At 56.8% G+C, this 16681-nt stretch overlaps 2 protein-coding genes and 1 non-coding gene across 13 annotated transcripts in view; 1 reads left to right on the top strand and 2 right to left on the bottom strand.

Annotated features, from left to right (window-relative positions):
* Nucleotides 1-253: 253 nt before the first annotated feature.
* PRKCSH (PRKCSH beta subunit of glucosidase II) lies at nucleotides 254-15607 on the bottom strand. Of its 5 annotated transcripts, none has more exons than XR_010115279.1 (19): nucleotides 15442-15603; nucleotides 15188-15253; nucleotides 14702-14857; nucleotides 14393-14509; nucleotides 13550-13645; nucleotides 13397-13454; nucleotides 10194-10311; nucleotides 9068-9197; nucleotides 5750-5834; nucleotides 4885-4963; nucleotides 4077-4163; nucleotides 3628-3798; nucleotides 3461-3527; nucleotides 2940-3009; nucleotides 2602-2691; nucleotides 2245-2319; nucleotides 2058-2157; nucleotides 1528-1967; nucleotides 254-576 (listed from the first exon to the last, which is right to left on the bottom strand). XR_010115279.1 is itself a non-coding variant. In XM_055239434.2 (19 exons), exons 3-18 carry the CDS (start codon nucleotides 14778-14780, stop codon nucleotides 1821-1823), a joined length of 1569 nt encoding a protein of 522 aa, XP_055095409.1. In that variant the 5' UTR covers nucleotides 14781-14857; nucleotides 15192-15253; nucleotides 15442-15607; the 3' UTR covers nucleotides 254-576; nucleotides 1807-1820. The 5 variants fall into 5 exon arrangements, 3 of the variants coding, with proteins under 3 accessions (XP_055095409.1, XP_063472102.1, XP_055095410.1); XR_010115278.1 differs by having other exon boundaries at nucleotides 15192-15253; XM_055239434.2 differs by having other exon boundaries at nucleotides 1807-1967; nucleotides 15192-15253; nucleotides 15442-15607.
* On the bottom strand, nucleotides 12251-12350 carry LOC129461376 (small nucleolar RNA U13). The gene has a single exon (XR_008650524.1). It is a non-coding gene; the product is annotated as a small nucleolar RNA U13 (small nucleolar RNA).
* ODAD3 (outer dynein arm docking complex subunit 3) overlaps nucleotides 15116-16681 on the top strand; it is a 14202-nt gene continuing 12636 nt past the window's right edge. For 6 of the 7 annotated variants that reach the window (XR_010115276.1, XM_055239432.2, XM_055239430.2 and 3 more), the window contains exon 1: nucleotides 15664-16123. Coding sequence is in view for 6 of the 7 variants with exons in the window: in XM_055239432.2 (XP_055095407.1) it covers nucleotides 15880-16123 (244 nt within the window). In the remaining variant the exon portion in view is untranslated. Of the gene's footprint in view, nucleotides 15209-15663; nucleotides 16124-16681 lie in introns of those variants that run through there. The other variant, XM_055239431.2, reaches the window with a different exon arrangement.

Below are 16681 nucleotides of genomic sequence, written 5' to 3'. Positions count from 1 at the left end.
CAGGGGCTTTGGCCCTGGGAGGGAACCCTTGGCCTCCACAGAGCACAGATGAGACCCAGGGAGGGTGGGACACGGGCCCGGATGGATGCTCAGATGGAAGTGGTCCAGGGTTCATCCATCTGGTATCTTCAGGAATGATCCCCAGATGGTGGGGGAGGCCCGGGCGGGATCTGCAGACAGGCGAGTCCCCTGTGCTCAACCCCTGCCCACACCCCGGTCCACACCCCAGCAAAGTGAGGCAGACACAGGCAAGTTTGGTTGGGGGATCACATTTATTGTATTGAGGTCACAGGTCAAGTCATTCACTACTCCCCGCTAGGAGGGGTGGTAGGGACAGGGCTAGGGGTGGTGGGGCGAGTCACCAAGGTGGGGGACCCAGGGAGGGCAAGCTCCTTTACCCATCTTTGGAGGCTGCTGGGGCCTGGGAATGTGGACCAGCCCCACCTGGGCCCCAGAGCAGGGCATGAAGCCCCACAAAGGTCCTGCCGCCACAGAGGAGGGCAACAGAACCACAGGCAGGCCCAGAGGGGCAGGTGGACGGTACTGCAGGGGCTGGCTTCATGCCTTCTTGAGGTTCTGGGGCAAGAGAAAGACCAGATTAGAAAGCTGGGGACAGCTGGACATGGTGATGTTTGCCTGTAGTCCCGGCTGCTTGGGAGGCTGAGGTGGGAGGATCATTTAAGGCCAGGAGTTGACCAGCCCGGAGACCTCGTCTATTTTCTGTTTTTTTTTTTTTGAGAGTCTTGCTCTGTAGCCCAGGCTGGAGAGTGCAGTAGCACCATCTTGGCTCCCTCCAACCTCCACCTCCCGGGTTCAAGTGATTCTTGTGCTTCAGCCTCGAGCAGCTGGAACAACAGGCACCTACCACCACACCCCGCTAATTTTTTTGTATTTTTAGTAGAGATGGGGTTTCACCATGTTGGTCAGGCTGGTCTCAACCTCCTGACCTCAAGTGATCCGCCCACTTCAGCCTCCCAAAGTGCTGGGATTACAGATGTGAGCCACCACGCCTGGCCTATTTATTTTCAAAAGTAAAAAAACCTTTTTTTAAAAAGCAGGGGATGTCCAGACACAGTAGCTCATGCCTGTAATCCCAGCACTTTGGGAGGCTGAGGAGGGCAGATCACGAGGTCAGGAGATCGAGACCCCCTGGCTAACACAGTGAAACCCCATCTTTACTAAAAATACAAAAAAATTAGCCAGGCATGGTGGCAGCGCCTGTAGTCCCAGCTACTCAGGAGGCTGAGGCAGGAGAATTGCTTGCACCCAGGAGGTGGAGGTTGCAGTGAGCCGAGATCACACCACTGCATTCCGCATTCCAGCCTCGGCAACAAGAGTGAAACTCCATCCAAAAAAAAAAGGCAGGAGATGGCCGGGTGTGGTGGCTTATGCCTGTAATCCCAGCACTTTGGGAGGCCGAGGCAGGTGGATCATCTGAGGTTAGGAGTTCGAGACCATCCAGGCCAACACGGTGAAACCCCATCTCTATTGAAAATACAAAAATTAGCCAGGCATGGTGGTGCACACCTGTAATCCCAGCCACTTGGGAGGCTGAGACAGGAGAATCGTTTGAACCCGGGAGGTGGAGGTTGCAGACAGCTGAGGTCACATCACTGCACTCCAGCCTGGGCCAAAGAGTGAGACTCCACCTCAAAAAAAAAAAAAAAAAAAAAAAAAACAAACAAAAAAAAAAAAGGAAGGGAACACGGGGACCCAGGTTGATAGAGTGGCCATGTGGGTCCATGCTCCTCAGGGCCCGCTGCCTCCCCTTGCTGGGGCAGGCGGAGACTCTACCTCCCCACCCACCTCTGCCCATCCAGCTAGAGCTCATCATGGTCGTCTTCGGTGGGTGCTTCAGGCGGGGGCTCCGGGCAGGCGGCCGGCGTCATCAGCTCCATGAGGTACTCGCAGCGACTGGGCTCTGTGGTGCTGGTCACCATGGTCTCTTTCCCGCACAGGAGGCGCACCTGGGGATGGGCAGACAGGTGCTCGAGAGGGTTCGGCTGGGCCGGGCCTGGGTCTCCCCGCCCCGGCTCCTCCGCCTTGCAGGCACTCACGGTGGTGGAGCGGTTGGGGCCCTGCCAGCAGCCCGTGCCTTGCTCATACTTCATGGCACTGAACTTGTCGTGGTCGGGGCCAGCCCATGAGCCCCAGGTGCTGCGAGAGACACAGGGTGCTGAGTGCTGGGCCGGTGTCGGGGCACCAGGAGGAGGCAGAGGGAAGGGGCCAGCCCAAGCCACTCACCCGAGGCTGGTGGGAGAGCCCCCGAGTTTGGGTTTCTGCGAGACAAGCTTGAAAGGGCAGAGGCGGTAGATGTATCTGTGGAGGACCGCGACATATGGGTGGGGGGACGCAGGGATTCCAGCCTCCTCCCACAGCCCCCCACTGCCTCCTCCAGTCCCCACACACAGGGCATCTCCAACTCCAATGACCAACCCTAAGCCTGGCCCCTGGCTTCTGCTCCCCCTCAAAATGGAGGGTAGCACTCTCAGGCCCCACCCCGCAGATGGTTCCCCAACCATCAGGAAACTGCCAGTGCCACTTCCAGGGCCACCCGCCTCCCACCCTGCCAGTGGGGGCCCCTGCACTCCTGGGACGCACTCATTGGTGGTGAGCTCGTAGCACTGGCTGTACAGGTAAGCAAACTCTCCGTTGGGGCCGAAGTCAAAAGAAATCTCTTGCTCCAGGTTCCTGGAAGGGGAGGCGGGGCGGTTAAGGGGCAGCTGGGGACGCCAGTGCCTGACCCAGGACGACAGACACAGGAGGGTCCGGCTGAGCAGTGGTGCCCAGGCTGTCCTCCCTGCCACCTCCCAGGGACCCTCCCTGCAGGGACCAGGCCCAGCCTGTGGCTGCCTCAGTGATTCCCCACCACCAGCTCCCCTGGGAGCCAGAGAGTGGGCGCTGTGGGACAGCTGTCCCCGCTCCTCAGCCCCCGCTACCTGAGGGACTCCTCCATGTCCTTCAGCGACCGCTCGGCCTCCTCGAACTTGCTGCGGGCCTCCTGGGCAGCTGGGGGAGGGGCTGGAGGTCAGAGATGTCCTCACCCCCATCCAGGAGGATGGGGAACGGGGTTCCACGGATGTGGCTGTGTGCTCCCCTACCCTCATTTTGCTCTGGCCAAGGACTTCACCCAGACAGCCCCGAGGGCCTCACCAGCTATAGAGCAGCCCCGACTTGCTGCCTAGGTTCCCAGCTCCCAAGGGAGTGAGGCCAGGGCCCCTGGGGCCTGCCAGGAGTCACACAAACAAGCTGCGGCCCTTGGGGAGGCAGAAGGGCCCCTTGGGGCTGGCGAGGGTGGGACTGGCTTACTCTAGGCCCCCTTCCTGGACTCCCCAAGATACTGGGGCTTGTGCTGGCCGAGTCAGAGCAGGGGCTAAGTTCAGGACCTTCCCCCGATCTGTACCACCACGGCAGGAAACGCTGGGCCCACCCGAGGAGCCTGGCCCCCGCCCACCCTCACCATCGATGAAGGCCTGCGTCTGCTCGTCGTAGGGTGGCATTTTGTCTTCCTCGGCAGGGCTGGCCGGCTGCAGGGGTGACAGTGGCGGTGGGGCCTCCTGGGCAAGGGGTAGGGTGAGTAGCCCTTCCCCCACCCTCTCTGTCTCCACTTCTCCCCCAAAAACGGACCTTGGGCTGCTCCCCCTGCACCTCGGAATCCTCCTCCTCCTCCTCTTCTTCAACCTCCTCTTCTTCCTCCTCCTCCTCCTCCTCTGTGGGCGGCGAGGGCACTGGCGGCTGCTCCTCCTTGGGCTCCGTCAAGTCAGGGGCAGAAGGTGCTGCAAGGTCGGTGGGCAGTGCCTGGAAGGCGAGCGGCGTGGTCGGTGCTGTGGACCCAGGGTCCACCCACACCCTCAGGCTCACACTACAGCCCAAGGGGCAGCCTCGGTGTCTCTGCCCCTCCTGTGGGGCCTGCAGGGAGGACCCACAGCTGGGGTGGGGGGGCCTCGGTAAGGGGTGCTGGGGCCACCCAGCTGGCCAGGGTGGCTGGGTGCCAGAACCGGAGGCAGCTCCTTTGTGAGGCAGGGTGGGGGCAGTGTAGGGGGAGGACCAAGTCCCCTCCCTTCTCCTCCACTGACCTCGGACTGGTACTTGTCCCTGATGGCGGCCCAGACGCGGTCGTAGAAAGAGGTGGCGTCTGTCTGTGTGTCCCCACTGAGGAGGTCCTGTGTGTGTTGGGGGTGGTGTCAAGATCTAGGCCGCCACGTGTCCCCCTCCTCGGCCACTCCAGGCACCCAGGCTGCGGTGCCAGGCACGGGAGGGCTAGGCCCTGGGCCCTGATGACCAGGCCAGGGCCACGCCAGTGAGGCACTGCGGCCAGGAGGGGGCAGCACAGGCCCGTGGGAGGGGAGGAGGAGGCTGGGGGCTGGAGTGGTTGGGGGCACTGAGACAGAGAGAGGCAGATGGACAAACGGACGTACAGATGGAGGAAGAGAGAGCCCAGGACCAGAGAGGGCCAGGCCCTCCAAGGCAGAGGCCGAGGCCCAGGCTGCAGATGGAGAAGGAGAAACCCAGGGGTGGGCAGAGAAGGGAGGCCAGAAGCCAGGGGCCACAGGGAAGGAGGGGAATAGGAAAGGAGACAGACAGGGGAAGAAGGTGTGGGGGAGGAGGGGAATAGGGCAGGACAGGGATGGGGGAGGAAGGGGACTGGGTGCTCAAATAGCGGGGAGAGTGGGGGCAGGTGCGGGGAAACGGGCTCCAGCCTGACCTGGCTCCATCCTGGGTCCTGCCAGGTGGGAAGTGGCCCTGAGTGGCTGCCATCCCAGCTCACCCAAAGGAGGCATCCCAGGCCAGCAGGGAGCTTTCCTTGGTCCCCCTCCTGTGCCCTGAGGTCACCCTGGGGCAACGCTCCCTAGAAGTCCCCAGCCAAGGGGCAGCCGGGGGTACCTGAGCTTCCGCTTCTGATAACGCCCCATCCCCATCTGTGTCCAGCTCCGGGTGAGTCTGCAGCTCAGTCACCGAGACCCTGCGGGGGCGTGGCAGAAGCAGACTGGAGGGGTGAGGCCCCAATGGCTCTCAGCTGGGGGCACCATGTGGCCCACCTGTTCTTCCCTGCAGGGCCCCACCCTGGAACTTGCTTCAGGACCTCAAGGTGTAGGGGCCTCCCCACCCTCCTGCCCCCTCCTCAGGACTGCATGACCCCAAAGGAACTCAAAGTAAGGGGTGGGACTGGGAGATACCTGGACCCCAAATGCCCGATGACCTCTCTACCAACTCACCCAGGTGGCACCTCCTTCCACCCCAGAACCCGGCATATTGAAGCTGCCATCTGCCTTGGTCTCCCATCCAGCAAAGCCCAACCCCACTCTTGCCCATTCTGCCCATTTGGTCCCTCTGAAGCCCCCTGCCTCTTGGCACCCGACATCTAGGCTCCCAGAAGTCCACCCTCCACCAGGTAACCCAGCAAGCTCAGAGGCACAGCCAGGATTCCAACCCAGGTCTGGCTTTCCCCAGAGCATACAGTGGGGCTGGGAAAAGCAATCCGATTGCTAGATGCCTAGACACACTCCCTGAGGCTGAGGGTCTGTGCCCAGCTCCTGGGGAGAGGGTGGTCCCCCTATATCCTCGCCCAGGGCATCCTGGGCCTGGCCATCCATGAGTAAGAGGCGGGGTCACACGGGGCTTGGGATCAGCCTGGACCCCACGCCGGGGGAACCCAAGGAGGCTCTGGCTGGTTTCTAGAGGCGAGGCTGGCGGGGAGGGAAACCCAGGCCCACGGAAGGGTGGGCAGCTCCAACTCGGGGACACTCACGTCCCGTCCATGTCGTCATCCAGCTCCTTGAAGGCATCAGCCGCCAGCTCCTGCTCCCGTTGGGCCTTGGCGGCAGCCAGCTGCTCTGTAAGGAGGCCACCTCTGTCACCGCCTGCCCACCCACCGGCTCCCACCAACCCCCGCACCCCACAGGGTCGTTTGCTACCAAGCGCCTACTGTGTGCCTGGCCCCAGGCTGGGCCCTGAGGACACGACTGTGGGGGAGACAAAGGTCCCTGCCCTTGACGGGAGGACAGACGAGGAGCAAGGTGAATGGTTTAAGCCTGTTGTGTTGGGGGAGACTGGGACAGGGTAGGGAGTGCAGAGGCAGGAGGGCCACCCGTGGGGCTGGAGCAGGGAGGTGGGAAGCCAGGTGGCAGAGGGCGGCCCTGTCAGGCCACTGTTGGGACAGAGGTGGGGGCGAGGGCGGAAGCCAGGTGATAACAAGGGCTGGCCCAGGCTGGGGGCCGAGGAAGAAGCACAGAGCAGAGGCAGATTCTGGGGAGACGCAGATGGGGTGCGCAGACAGTCAGAGGTAGGAGGTGGGAGGTGGGAGGTGGGAGATGGGAGGTGGGCTTGGGGAGAGGAGAGCGACCACTGAGACTTTAGGTTTAGGACCTGGCAGAGGCGTGTCGGGGCAGGGCTGCAGGAATGAGACTTCATGGCCAAGGACGCTGGGAGATGGGGAGGATACAGGGAGGGAGACTGGTCCTGGGGGCGTCTTGGGGGTCCCCAGGGCTGGTCCCAGGAAGAGGGGCCAGCCGGACAGAAGGGGACCGAGCCTCTGTCCCAAAAGTCTCTCCTTTGCCTGTCGCTACTCTGTCTAACCTAAGCAGAGGGGAAAGCAGCCACAACAGCGGCTCCAATGATTAACTTCCTACTGTATACCAGGATTCAGTTCCCACTGTATACCAAGCTCCAGCTTGGTCCTCTACAAACAGAATAAAAACAGCTGGTATTTCCTCTAGAGAGTCTTGGGTCACCCCAGGAGATCCCGCATGTCCCAGCAGACCCGGCTGACACTGTTCTGAGTCTCACAGATGAGGGCCTGAGGGGTCCCTGACCTTTCTGTGGGTGAAGGGACCTGCCCATAATCACCCACCCAGTGAGAGGTGTAGCCTGCGGCCCAATCCAGGCCGTCTGCCCTCGGAGCCCTGGCTCAGCCCCGCCACCCTTTGGGAATCTGGGTCAAAACACGGCGCTTCCCTCTGATTCCACAGCTCCACACTGAGAACACGTCCTGAGGAAAATCAGGCCTGAGCTTGCCCAGACCCACGTGAAAAGAAGTTTGCAGCACAGCAAAGATTCAGGGGCAGACAGAGCCAGACAGTGAATTCCCTTTCTACATGCAATGCAGCCTTGCCAAAAACACCAGGCCCTAGCACCAAAAACAAATAAAGAAGGGAAATAATATCTTCAGTTGCAGACAGAGCTGGGCGCCGTGGCTCATGCCTGTAATCCCAACACTTTGGGAGGCCAAAGCAGGCCACCTGAGGTCAGGAGTTTGAGACCAGCTTGGCCAACATGGTGAAACCCCGTCTCTACTAAAAATAGAAAAATTAGCTGGCTGTGGTGGCCCGTGCCTGTAATCCCAACTACTCAGGAAGCCTAGGCAGGAGGATCACTTGAACCCAGGAGGTGGAGGTTGCAGTGAGCAGAGATCGGGCCATTAGCACTCCAGCCTAGGCGACAGAGCGAGACTCCATCTCAAAAATAAATAAATTAAAAAAAAATCTTCAGTTGCAGACAAAGGGCCAAACCCCAGACAGAAAAAGCTCTTTATTTTTTATTGTAGATGAAGTCTTGCTCCGTCACCCAGGCTGGAGTGCAGTGGCGAGATCTCAGCTCACTGCAACCTCTGTCTTCTGGGTTCCAGCGATTCTCCTGCCTCAGCCTCCTGAGTAGCTGGGACCACAGGCAGACGCCACCACATCAGGCTAATTTTTGTTTTTGTTTTGCTTTGTTTTGTTTTTTGAGACGGAGTCTCACTCTGTCGCCAGGCTGGAATATAGGGGCGTAATCTCGGCTGACTGAAAACCTCCAAATTCCTGGTTCAAGCAATTCTCCTGCCTCAGCCTCCCGAGTAGCCGGGATTACAGGCACACACCACCATGTCCAGCTGATTTTTGTATTTTTAGTAGAGACGGGTTTCACCATGTTGGCCAAGATGGTCTCAATCTCCTGACCTCATGATCTGCCTGCTTCAGCCTCCCAAAGTGCTGGGATTACAGGCGTGAGCCACTGCGCCTGGATGTATCTTTTTTTTTTTTGAGACAGAGTCTCGCTCTGTTGCCCAGGCTGGAATGCAGTGGCGCAATCTCGGCTCACTGCAGGCCCCGCCTCTCAGGTTCACGCCATTCTCCTGCCTCAGCCTCCTGAGTAGCTGGGACTACAGGCGCCCGCCACCACGCCTGGCTAACTTTTTTGTATTTTTTTTTTTTTAGTAGAGACGGGGTTTCACCGTGTTAGCCAGGATTGTCTCGATCTCCCGACCTCGTGATCTGCCCGCCTCGGCCTCCCAAAGTGCTGGGATTACAGGCGTGAGCCACTGTGCCCGGCCGTATTTTTTTCTTTTAGTAGAGACAGGGTTTCACCATGTTGGCCAGGGTGGTCTCAGACTCCTGACCTCAGGTGATCTGCCCGTCTCGGCTTCCCAAACTGCTGGGATTACAGGCGTGAGCCACCATGCCCAGCCACGGAAAAGCTCTTACAATTAGTGAAGACAAATACCAAACACCTGATAGGAAAAATGGTCACTGGATTAAGTAAGTCCAGCTAAAGTCATATAACAAAATCTACATTGATGTTAAAAGAAAGTAGGTGGCCGGGCGCGGTGGCTCATGCCTGTAATCCCAGCACTCTGGGGGGCCGAGGCAGGTGGATCACTTGGGGTCAGGCATTCAGGACCAGCCTGGCCAACATTGTGAAACCCTGTCTCTACTAAAAATACAAAACAATTAGCTAAATGTGGTGGCACGTGCATGTAATCCCAGCTACTCAGGAGGCTGAGGCACAAGAATTGCTTGAACCTGGGAGGCAGAGGTTGCAGTGAGCTGAGATCGCGCCGCTGCACTCCAGCCCGGGTGGCAGAGGGAGACACTGTTTCAAAAAAAAAAAAAAAAAATTATTTAAACAATTTTTAAAAAGGAGGCTCCTGACATATGCCACAATCCAAGCGAACCTCAAAGCACACAAGGTGATGGGCAGCATGATCAAAAACCTGCTGAAACTGACAACAGATAATGGGCGGGAGACTCCTAGGCCCAGACCTGCTCCCACCCAGGACTGAAGATGAATCCTTGGCCACTTTCTGCCGTACCTTCCCACAGCTTCTGGTGCTGCTCTTTGGCCTCTCTCTCTGGCTTCTCGGCTTCCTCCTTCACTGTCCGCAGCATCTCCACCTGGTCTTCCAGAGACTTCTTCCCAGCCTGTAGCTCAGTGAGCTTTTTCTGGGTGGGCAGAAGGCAAGAGACCAGCTCTCCTCTGCTCTGCCTCCTCATTGACTACTACCTCCCTGCCTCTACACCACAGGACAGCTGGGTCTCTCTCCCGAGCTGGGGTTCGCTGTAGCCCTCTGGAGAGAAGCCCAAATGCCTCAATGTAGCTCGCAAGGGCCCACGTAATCAGGCCCCTGCCTGATTCTCCAGCCCCATTTGCCCCATCCCTATCTTACTAGGATCCAGTTGCCTTGACAACATTCAGACCCCCAAACGCTCTTCTGCCTCCGGTTCTTCAAACATGCTGTTCCTTCAGCCTGGAACACTCTACCTGGCTAACTCCAAATTACCCAACAGATTTCATTTGAGATAAAGGCCTCCTCCTCCAAGAAGCCTTCCTTGCCTCCTGCCCCCAAGGCAGAGAGGGAGAGGAACTGGGCAAGAAGTCTCTACCCCAAATTTCCCTTTGTCCGGCAGCCCTGGCTGGCTGTCCCTCCCACTAGCAATGAATCCCTTGAGGCAAATCCAGGTCGGTTTCCAGCCTCCTGTCCAGTACACAGGCAAGGCAGGGAGAGACACACACCTAGGGACCCCAAAGCACCCACTCTATGGAATTAATCCAGCTGCTACTGGCTGACGTTATCTTGTTAACATCAGAACTGGGGAGTCATCTGGTCATCAGCCCATCTTACAGGCAATGGCACCACAGATCCGGGGTACAGAGAAGCAACCCTCCCATCCCCAGGAGGCAGCGAGGCCCTTCCAGCCTGCTTTAGTCTGATGCCCGAGGCCCTGATAAACACCTAAGCCAACAGCCTCCCACTTGGGAACTATTATACTTAGCCAATGACTAAACGCCTAGCGCACAACTGAGAAAGCAAAGCTCTGAAAGGCAGTCACTTGCCCCAGAACAGTAGTCAGGGGCAAACTCCTCCCCAGTTTTGCAAGCCCATGCTATGAGGCCTCAAGGCCCAGACCACCCTGGGGCAGCCCCCACAGGCTCCTTACCTGCTTCTCCTCCCGTGCCTTCTTCCAGTCCTCAATAAGGATCTTCTTCAGACGGAACCCTTCGCGGGTGACCTCGGCCATCTGCTGCAGGGACTCTCTCTCCTTACGGCCCTTCTCTCTGCGGTGGGGAGACACACAGGCACCACCAGTGGGGCACTTAGGGTCCACCAGGTCTGCCTCTTCCAAAATCCAGCTGTGGCCTCCCACCAAGCCATGCTGGGAAAGATGAGAGCAAACCTTCCTCCCAGGTTCTCTCAACATCAGCATCCTTCATTCCTGTCCTTGAAAGAGAACAGTAGGTTCTATAGGCCCCTGGGGTCAGGGAAGGGACTAGGGAGTGCCAGGAGGTGGAGCTAGATATCAACTCTCAAGAGACAGGAGACCGGCTGGGTGCAGTGGTTCATGCCTGTAATCCCAGCAGTTTGAGAGGCCAAGGCAGGAGGATTACTTGAGCCCAGGAGTTCGCAACCAGCCTGGGCAACATATAAAGACCCTGTCTTTACACATAATTAAAACAAAAAACCACAGAAGACAGAGAGAACAGAAATCATGACTCCCAGACAAAAAGACAATCTGGTTACTAAGTGTGTTGGTTGGCTGGGCGTGGTAGCTCATGCCTGTTATCCCAGCATTTTGGGAGGCCAAGGCAGGCGGATCACCTGAGGTCAGGAGTTCGAGACCAGCCTGGCCAAGATGGTGAAACCCTGTCTCTACTGAAAATGCAAAAATTAGCTGGGCGTGGTGGCATGTGCCTGTAATCCCAGCTACACGGGAGGCTGAGGCAGGAGAATCACTTGAACCCGGAGGTGGAGGCTGGGGTAAGCAAAGATCGTGCCACTGCACTCCAGCCTGGGCAACAGAGCAAGACTCTAACTCAAAAGAAAGAAGTGTGGGCCGGGAGCGGTGGCTCACACCTGTAATCCCAGCATTTTGGGAGGCCGAGGCGGGCGGATCACACGGTCAGGAGATTGAGACCATCCTGGCTAACACAGTGAAACCCCATCTCTACTAAAAATACAAAAAAAAAAAAATTAGCCAGGCATAGCGGCGGGCGCATGTAGTCCCAGCCACTCGGGAGGCTGAGGCAGGAGAATGGCATGAACCTGGGAGGCGGAGCTTGCAGTGAGCGGAGATCACACCACTGCATTCCAGCCTGGGCGACAGAGCGAGACTCTGTCTCAAAAAAAAAGAAAAAAAAGAAGTGTGTTGGTTGTGTTCAATCCACCTTCTATTTAAAAGATGTGGAATCCAGAGAGTTTACACCATCTGCCAACAACTGATAGCACTTTGTTTTTTTTTTTACTTTTTAGTTCACTGCAACCTCTGCTTCCCAGGCCCAAGCAATCTTCCTGCCTCAGCCTCCTGAGTACCTGGGACTACAGACATGCACCAACACACCCGGCTAATTTTTAAAAAAATTTTCAGCCAGCCATGGTGGCTTACGTCTGTAATCCCCGCACTTTGGGAGGCCAAGGCAGGTGGAACACGAGGTCAGGAGTTCGCGAACAGCCTGGCCAATACGGTGAAACACCATCTGCACTAAAAATACAAAAATTAGCTGGGTATGGTGGCGGGTGCCTGTAGTCCCAGCTACTTGGGAGGATGAGGCAGAAGAATCGCTTGAACTCGGGAGGCAGAGGTTGCAGTGAGCCGAGATTGCACCACTGCACTCCATCCAGCCTGGGCAACAGAGTGAGACTGTGTCTCAAAAAAAAAAAAAAAAAAATTCAGAGATGGGTCTCACTGTGTTGCTCAGGCTGGTCTCAAACTCCTGGGTTAAGGTGATCCTCTCGCCTTAGCCTCCCAAAGTGCTGCGATTACAGGTACGAGCCGCATGCCCAACCAGTAATTTTTTTAATTATAATTTCCAATTTTTATTTTAACTTTTTAATTTCTTTTTTTTTTTTTTTTTACTTTTTATAGAAATAGGGTATCGCTATTTTGCCCAGGCTGGTCTCAAACTCCTGGGCTCAAGCAATCTTCCTGCCTCGGCCTCCCAAAATGCTGGGATTATAGGCAGGAGCCACCATGAGCCGGGTCTTATTTTTATTTTTTCATGTCAAACAGGTAATGTGCCAAGGTCACAACAAGGTTTAAGGGAGGCACATCTCTCACACATGCATAAAAACCTAATCATCATGGCCAAGCGCGGTGGCTTAGCACTTTGGGAGGCTGAGGCGAGCAGATCACCTGAGGTCAGGCGTTCGAGGCCAGCCTGGCCAACATGGTGAAACCCCATCTCTACTAAAAATACAAAAGTTAGCCGGGCGTGGTGGGGCACACCTGTATTCCCAGCTACTTGGGAGGCTGAGGCGTGAGAATTGCTTGAACCCGAAGGGCAGAGGTTGCAGTGAGCCGAGATCATGCCACTGCACTCCAGCCTGGGAGACACAGTGAGACCCTGTCTCAAAAAAAATAAATCAATAAAAATAAATCATCATGCCTATGAACTACAAAAGGATCAGCTGGCAGGAATTGAGAACAGCTGTTCCTCTAGATGCCACAATCCCCACCCCTCCGTATTGCCTCATACTCGGCCTCCTTCTGTTGTATACTTTTTTTTTTTTTTTTTTGAGACAGAGTCTCACTCTGTCGCCCAGGCTGGATTGCAGTGGCACGATCTCGGCTCACTGCAACCTCCGCCTCCCATGTTCACGCCATTCACCTGCCTCAGCCCCCCAAGTAGCTGGGACTATAGGCGCCCGCCACCACGCCCAGCTAATTTTTTGTATTTTTAGTGGGACGGAGTTTCACCGTGTCAGCCAGGATGGTCTCAATCTCCTGACCTCGTGATCCACCTGACTCAACCTCCCAAAGTGCTGGGATTACAGGCGTGAGCCACCCCACCTGGCCTCCTTCCGTCGTATACTTTACCTGCCTGTGGGTGTTTCAGTTTTCAGGGCCCGCTGCAGAGCATGACAATGGAAAGTTTAGAGTCCAAGTGACGGCTCTGCTATCTCCTATGTGACCCTGAGGAAGTCACTTCCCTTTCTAAACTTGAGTTCCCCCATCTGTTGAATCGGGAAACAATCCTACCTGCTTCCAGACTGGAGGGAAAGGTGGGGATTAGGATTCACAAGGCACCTGGCACGGACGGAGCACCCGATACAGAAAAGCAGAAGAGAGAGTGGGCCCAATTCACTGGGTGGAGCCAGGCAAAGTCTTGGGGTGGGGTGATGGGAGGGGTACTGTCACCCACGTACTTGCAGGTGTTCTCACAGATGACACCGCTGTTGTACTCGTCTGTTCCATCGCAGCAGTCTGTGGCAGAGGGAGAAGCCAAGATCAGACCTGGCAGTGCCTCCTCCCTCCCTCCCTCTACCACCTTTCCAGAATCCTGGTGCATCTTCACTTACCACAAACACCATCGTTGACCCGGTTGGAGGGGATATACAGGGGCTTATAGCCAGTGTTGGTGCAGTGGAAGCTGCCGTTAGGACAGGCAGCCGTGCCTGTGAGGAAGAAGGGAGGGAAGGTTTTCGGAGTCAGCTTAGGGACAGACATGTCCCATCCATTCACAGACAAGAGCCCCTGACCCACACTGCACACAGAGAGCACAAGAAAGGAAAAGGAAACCAAAGGAAGGGAAGTTGTACACTGCACACCCAGGGCTCGAAATAAAGCTCTCCAGTGCCGCCTCCTGCCTCTTCTCACTGAGGTCCTTCAAAACAGGGTCTCTGCCTGGCACAGGGGCTCACACCTGTAATCCCAGCACTTTGGGAGGCCAAGGCAGGAGGATGACTTGAGCCCAAGAGTTAGTTCCAGGCTGCAGTGAGCTACGATCATGGCACTGTACTCCAGCCTCAGCAACAAAGCAAGACCCTGTCTCTTCAAAAAACACAAAAACAAAAAGCCAGGGTTTCCCTTCACCTCTGTCTCCTGCTGGATTGCTCTTGGCCCCACCCTGTCTCCCACTTCTAGGGGTTTGCCCATGTTGACCCCTCCATCTGCAGCACCTTCGGGATTCAACTGAAACCTCACCTCCTTGGAGGAGCCTTCTCTCACCCCTAGGCTTGGGAGTAGGAGGACTCTGGGCTCCTCCAGCTGCCCGGGGCCATAACACTGACCACTGACTTCTGAGCTTGTTTCTGCCCACTCAAAGGGGAGCCAGCAGAGAGAGTATCTTGGTCACACAGACAGGGCCTGACACTGAGCAGTGTTCAATAAACAGCTGATGGATGAACACAGAAAAAGCTCACCTGGCTCGTCAGAGCCATCTTTGCAGTCGCAATAGTCATCGTTGACCTGATCAAATGGGATGGTGGCCGAACCGTCCAGGCAGGTGAAAGGTTTGGACTCATCGTAGAAATGATGATCTGCGGGGTACAGGAAGCTCAGCCCAGGGCAGGTAAGCGCCTTCTCCACCAAATACCATCTCTGTTCTCCCACCCCCACCAGCGGGGCACTACCGGGAAACTGAGGCAAAAGGCTGTAAATGCCTATACCCAAGGCCCAATGTTGGCCCCTCCCACCTCCAGCCTGGCGGGAGGGTGAACTGGAGGACTCACTGGTGAGGGAGACGCCCCGGGGCCTCTTGACCTCCACGGCCCAGCACATGGGTAGCAGCAGAAGCAGCGGCAGCAGCATCTCACCAGACGCTCTGAGGCCCGAAATGGGTCCTGTGGGAGGAAGCCGACAGCGGGGAGATGCGCTGTGTCTTCACGCTGCAGGAAGAAAGCGGATCCCGGTCAGTGGGAAAGGGCTACTTCCAGCCAATTGGATTCCTCCATCGCTTCCAGGCAATGAGGCCTCACTTTGTTTCCGACATGGGGGCGAGGGGCAGCGATCTCCCCAATCCTGGCCAGTCTCACTTTGCTCAAATCAATGGCGAGGATCTCAAGATCTCAAAACCTCCACTCCCTGTGCCCAATTGTGACCCAATTCCCGCCAATAGGCCAAAGGGGTTAACAGACTCCGCCGTCCATACCCACACATGCACCCTCCGGTTGCCCCCTGTAGGAAACTGAGGTGCCCTCCCACCCGCTCGTTCACACCTACACGAGGCCGGAGCAAAGGTCAGTATCCACCGCACCCCTCTTGTCCAGCAGCCACGGTCCCTGCTGCAGAAAGAAAGCGGAAATGTCTGGGACCCGTCACTTCCGGTCGTACGTTCCGCACCGGGAAGGGAGAGTCAGGGTCGCCATGTTGGGAGAGGCAGGAGTGCCAGAGCCGAGACGGCCATCTTGGGCAGGACTGTGAAGCCTTAGGATAGTTCTGAGGGCTAGCTCTTAATGGCGGCGCAACGTACCTCCATCTTGGAGTACCTCCATCTTGGGAGTGGCGGTTTCTCAAGCCGGAAAGTTGCTGAAAAATGCCCGCGAACCCCAGGGGCGGGATAAGTTTCGGGGAGGTAAGGAAACGGGATGAGCACGTGACTCCAAAGTGTCCAGACCCTCGGTCCTGCGGCGCGGCTCTGCCCCGCCCACTGTTGGGACTGCCCCTCTATGCAGCCTCAGCCAATGAGAACGCAGTGTCAGCCGCGGAACGCGAGTGGTCTCCATGGAAACACTGGAGCGAGACGGGGAGGCGGTTACCTAGCAACCGAGAGATGCGGAGAGCAACCACCTAGCGGTCGGAAAGCGCATTTTTCAGAGCTCTAGGAATCCGAGCTGAAGGATCCCTGACAGGGGCGACCGACTCCTAGTTGTCCCCCTAACCCCTAGGGGCCTTCAGCCCCAACCCCATCATGACATCTCCCCTGTGCAGGGCGGTCTCCGCCAACGCCCTGCCTCCTCAGGACCAGGCTTCGACGCCGTCTTCCAAGGTCAAGGGCAGGGAGGCTTCGGGCAAACCCAGCCACCTCCGAGGCAAGGGCGCAGCGCAGGCCTGGCCCCCCGGCCGTTCCAAGGGAGGATCCTTCCACAGAGGTGCAGGGAAGCCCTCTGCGCACTCTCAGGTGGCTGAGTTACATAAAAAGATACAACTGTTAGGTAAGATGGCTCCAGAGGGTAGAGGGTCAGGGGTCAATAGTGCCCATCCAATCTTCAGACCAGGCATGGTGTGATAAAGGTATTTCTCCAGCATGAGTCTAGGTGAACCATTTCTAGGCAAAAACTGATACTTGGTTCATGGTTTTCCTCCTCTGTCTCTTAAAACTTCTCATGAGTTCAGAACCGAGTGAATTGCACTTCATACTTTCCTGTAATTTCTTTTCTCTCTCTCTCTCTTTTTTTTTTTTTTGGCAGAATCTCGCTCTGTTGTCAGGCGGGAGTGCAGTGGAACGATCTCGGCTCACTGCAACCTCCGCCTCCCGGGTTCAAGCGATTTTCCTGCCTCAGCCTCTTGAGTAGCAGGGACTACAGGCACATGCCACCACGCCCAGCTAATTTTTGTATTTTTAGTACAGAGGGATTTCACCATATTGGCCAGGGTGGTCTCAATCTCTTGACCTCCCAAACTGCTGGGATTACAGGCGTGAGCCCGCCTCGGCTTCCCAAACTGCTGGGATTACAGGCGTGAGCCACTGCACCCGCTTTTTTTTTTTTTTT

Source organism: Symphalangus syndactylus, chromosome 13, assembly GCF_028878055.3.
Source record: "Symphalangus syndactylus isolate Jambi chromosome 13, NHGRI_mSymSyn1-v2.1_pri, whole genome shotgun sequence".
NCBI classification, from domain to species: Eukaryota; Metazoa; Chordata; class Mammalia; order Primates; family Hylobatidae; genus Symphalangus; species Symphalangus syndactylus.
The sequence above is the reverse complement of the archived record's forward strand: the minus strand, read 5'-3'. Positions and strand labels throughout refer to the sequence as shown.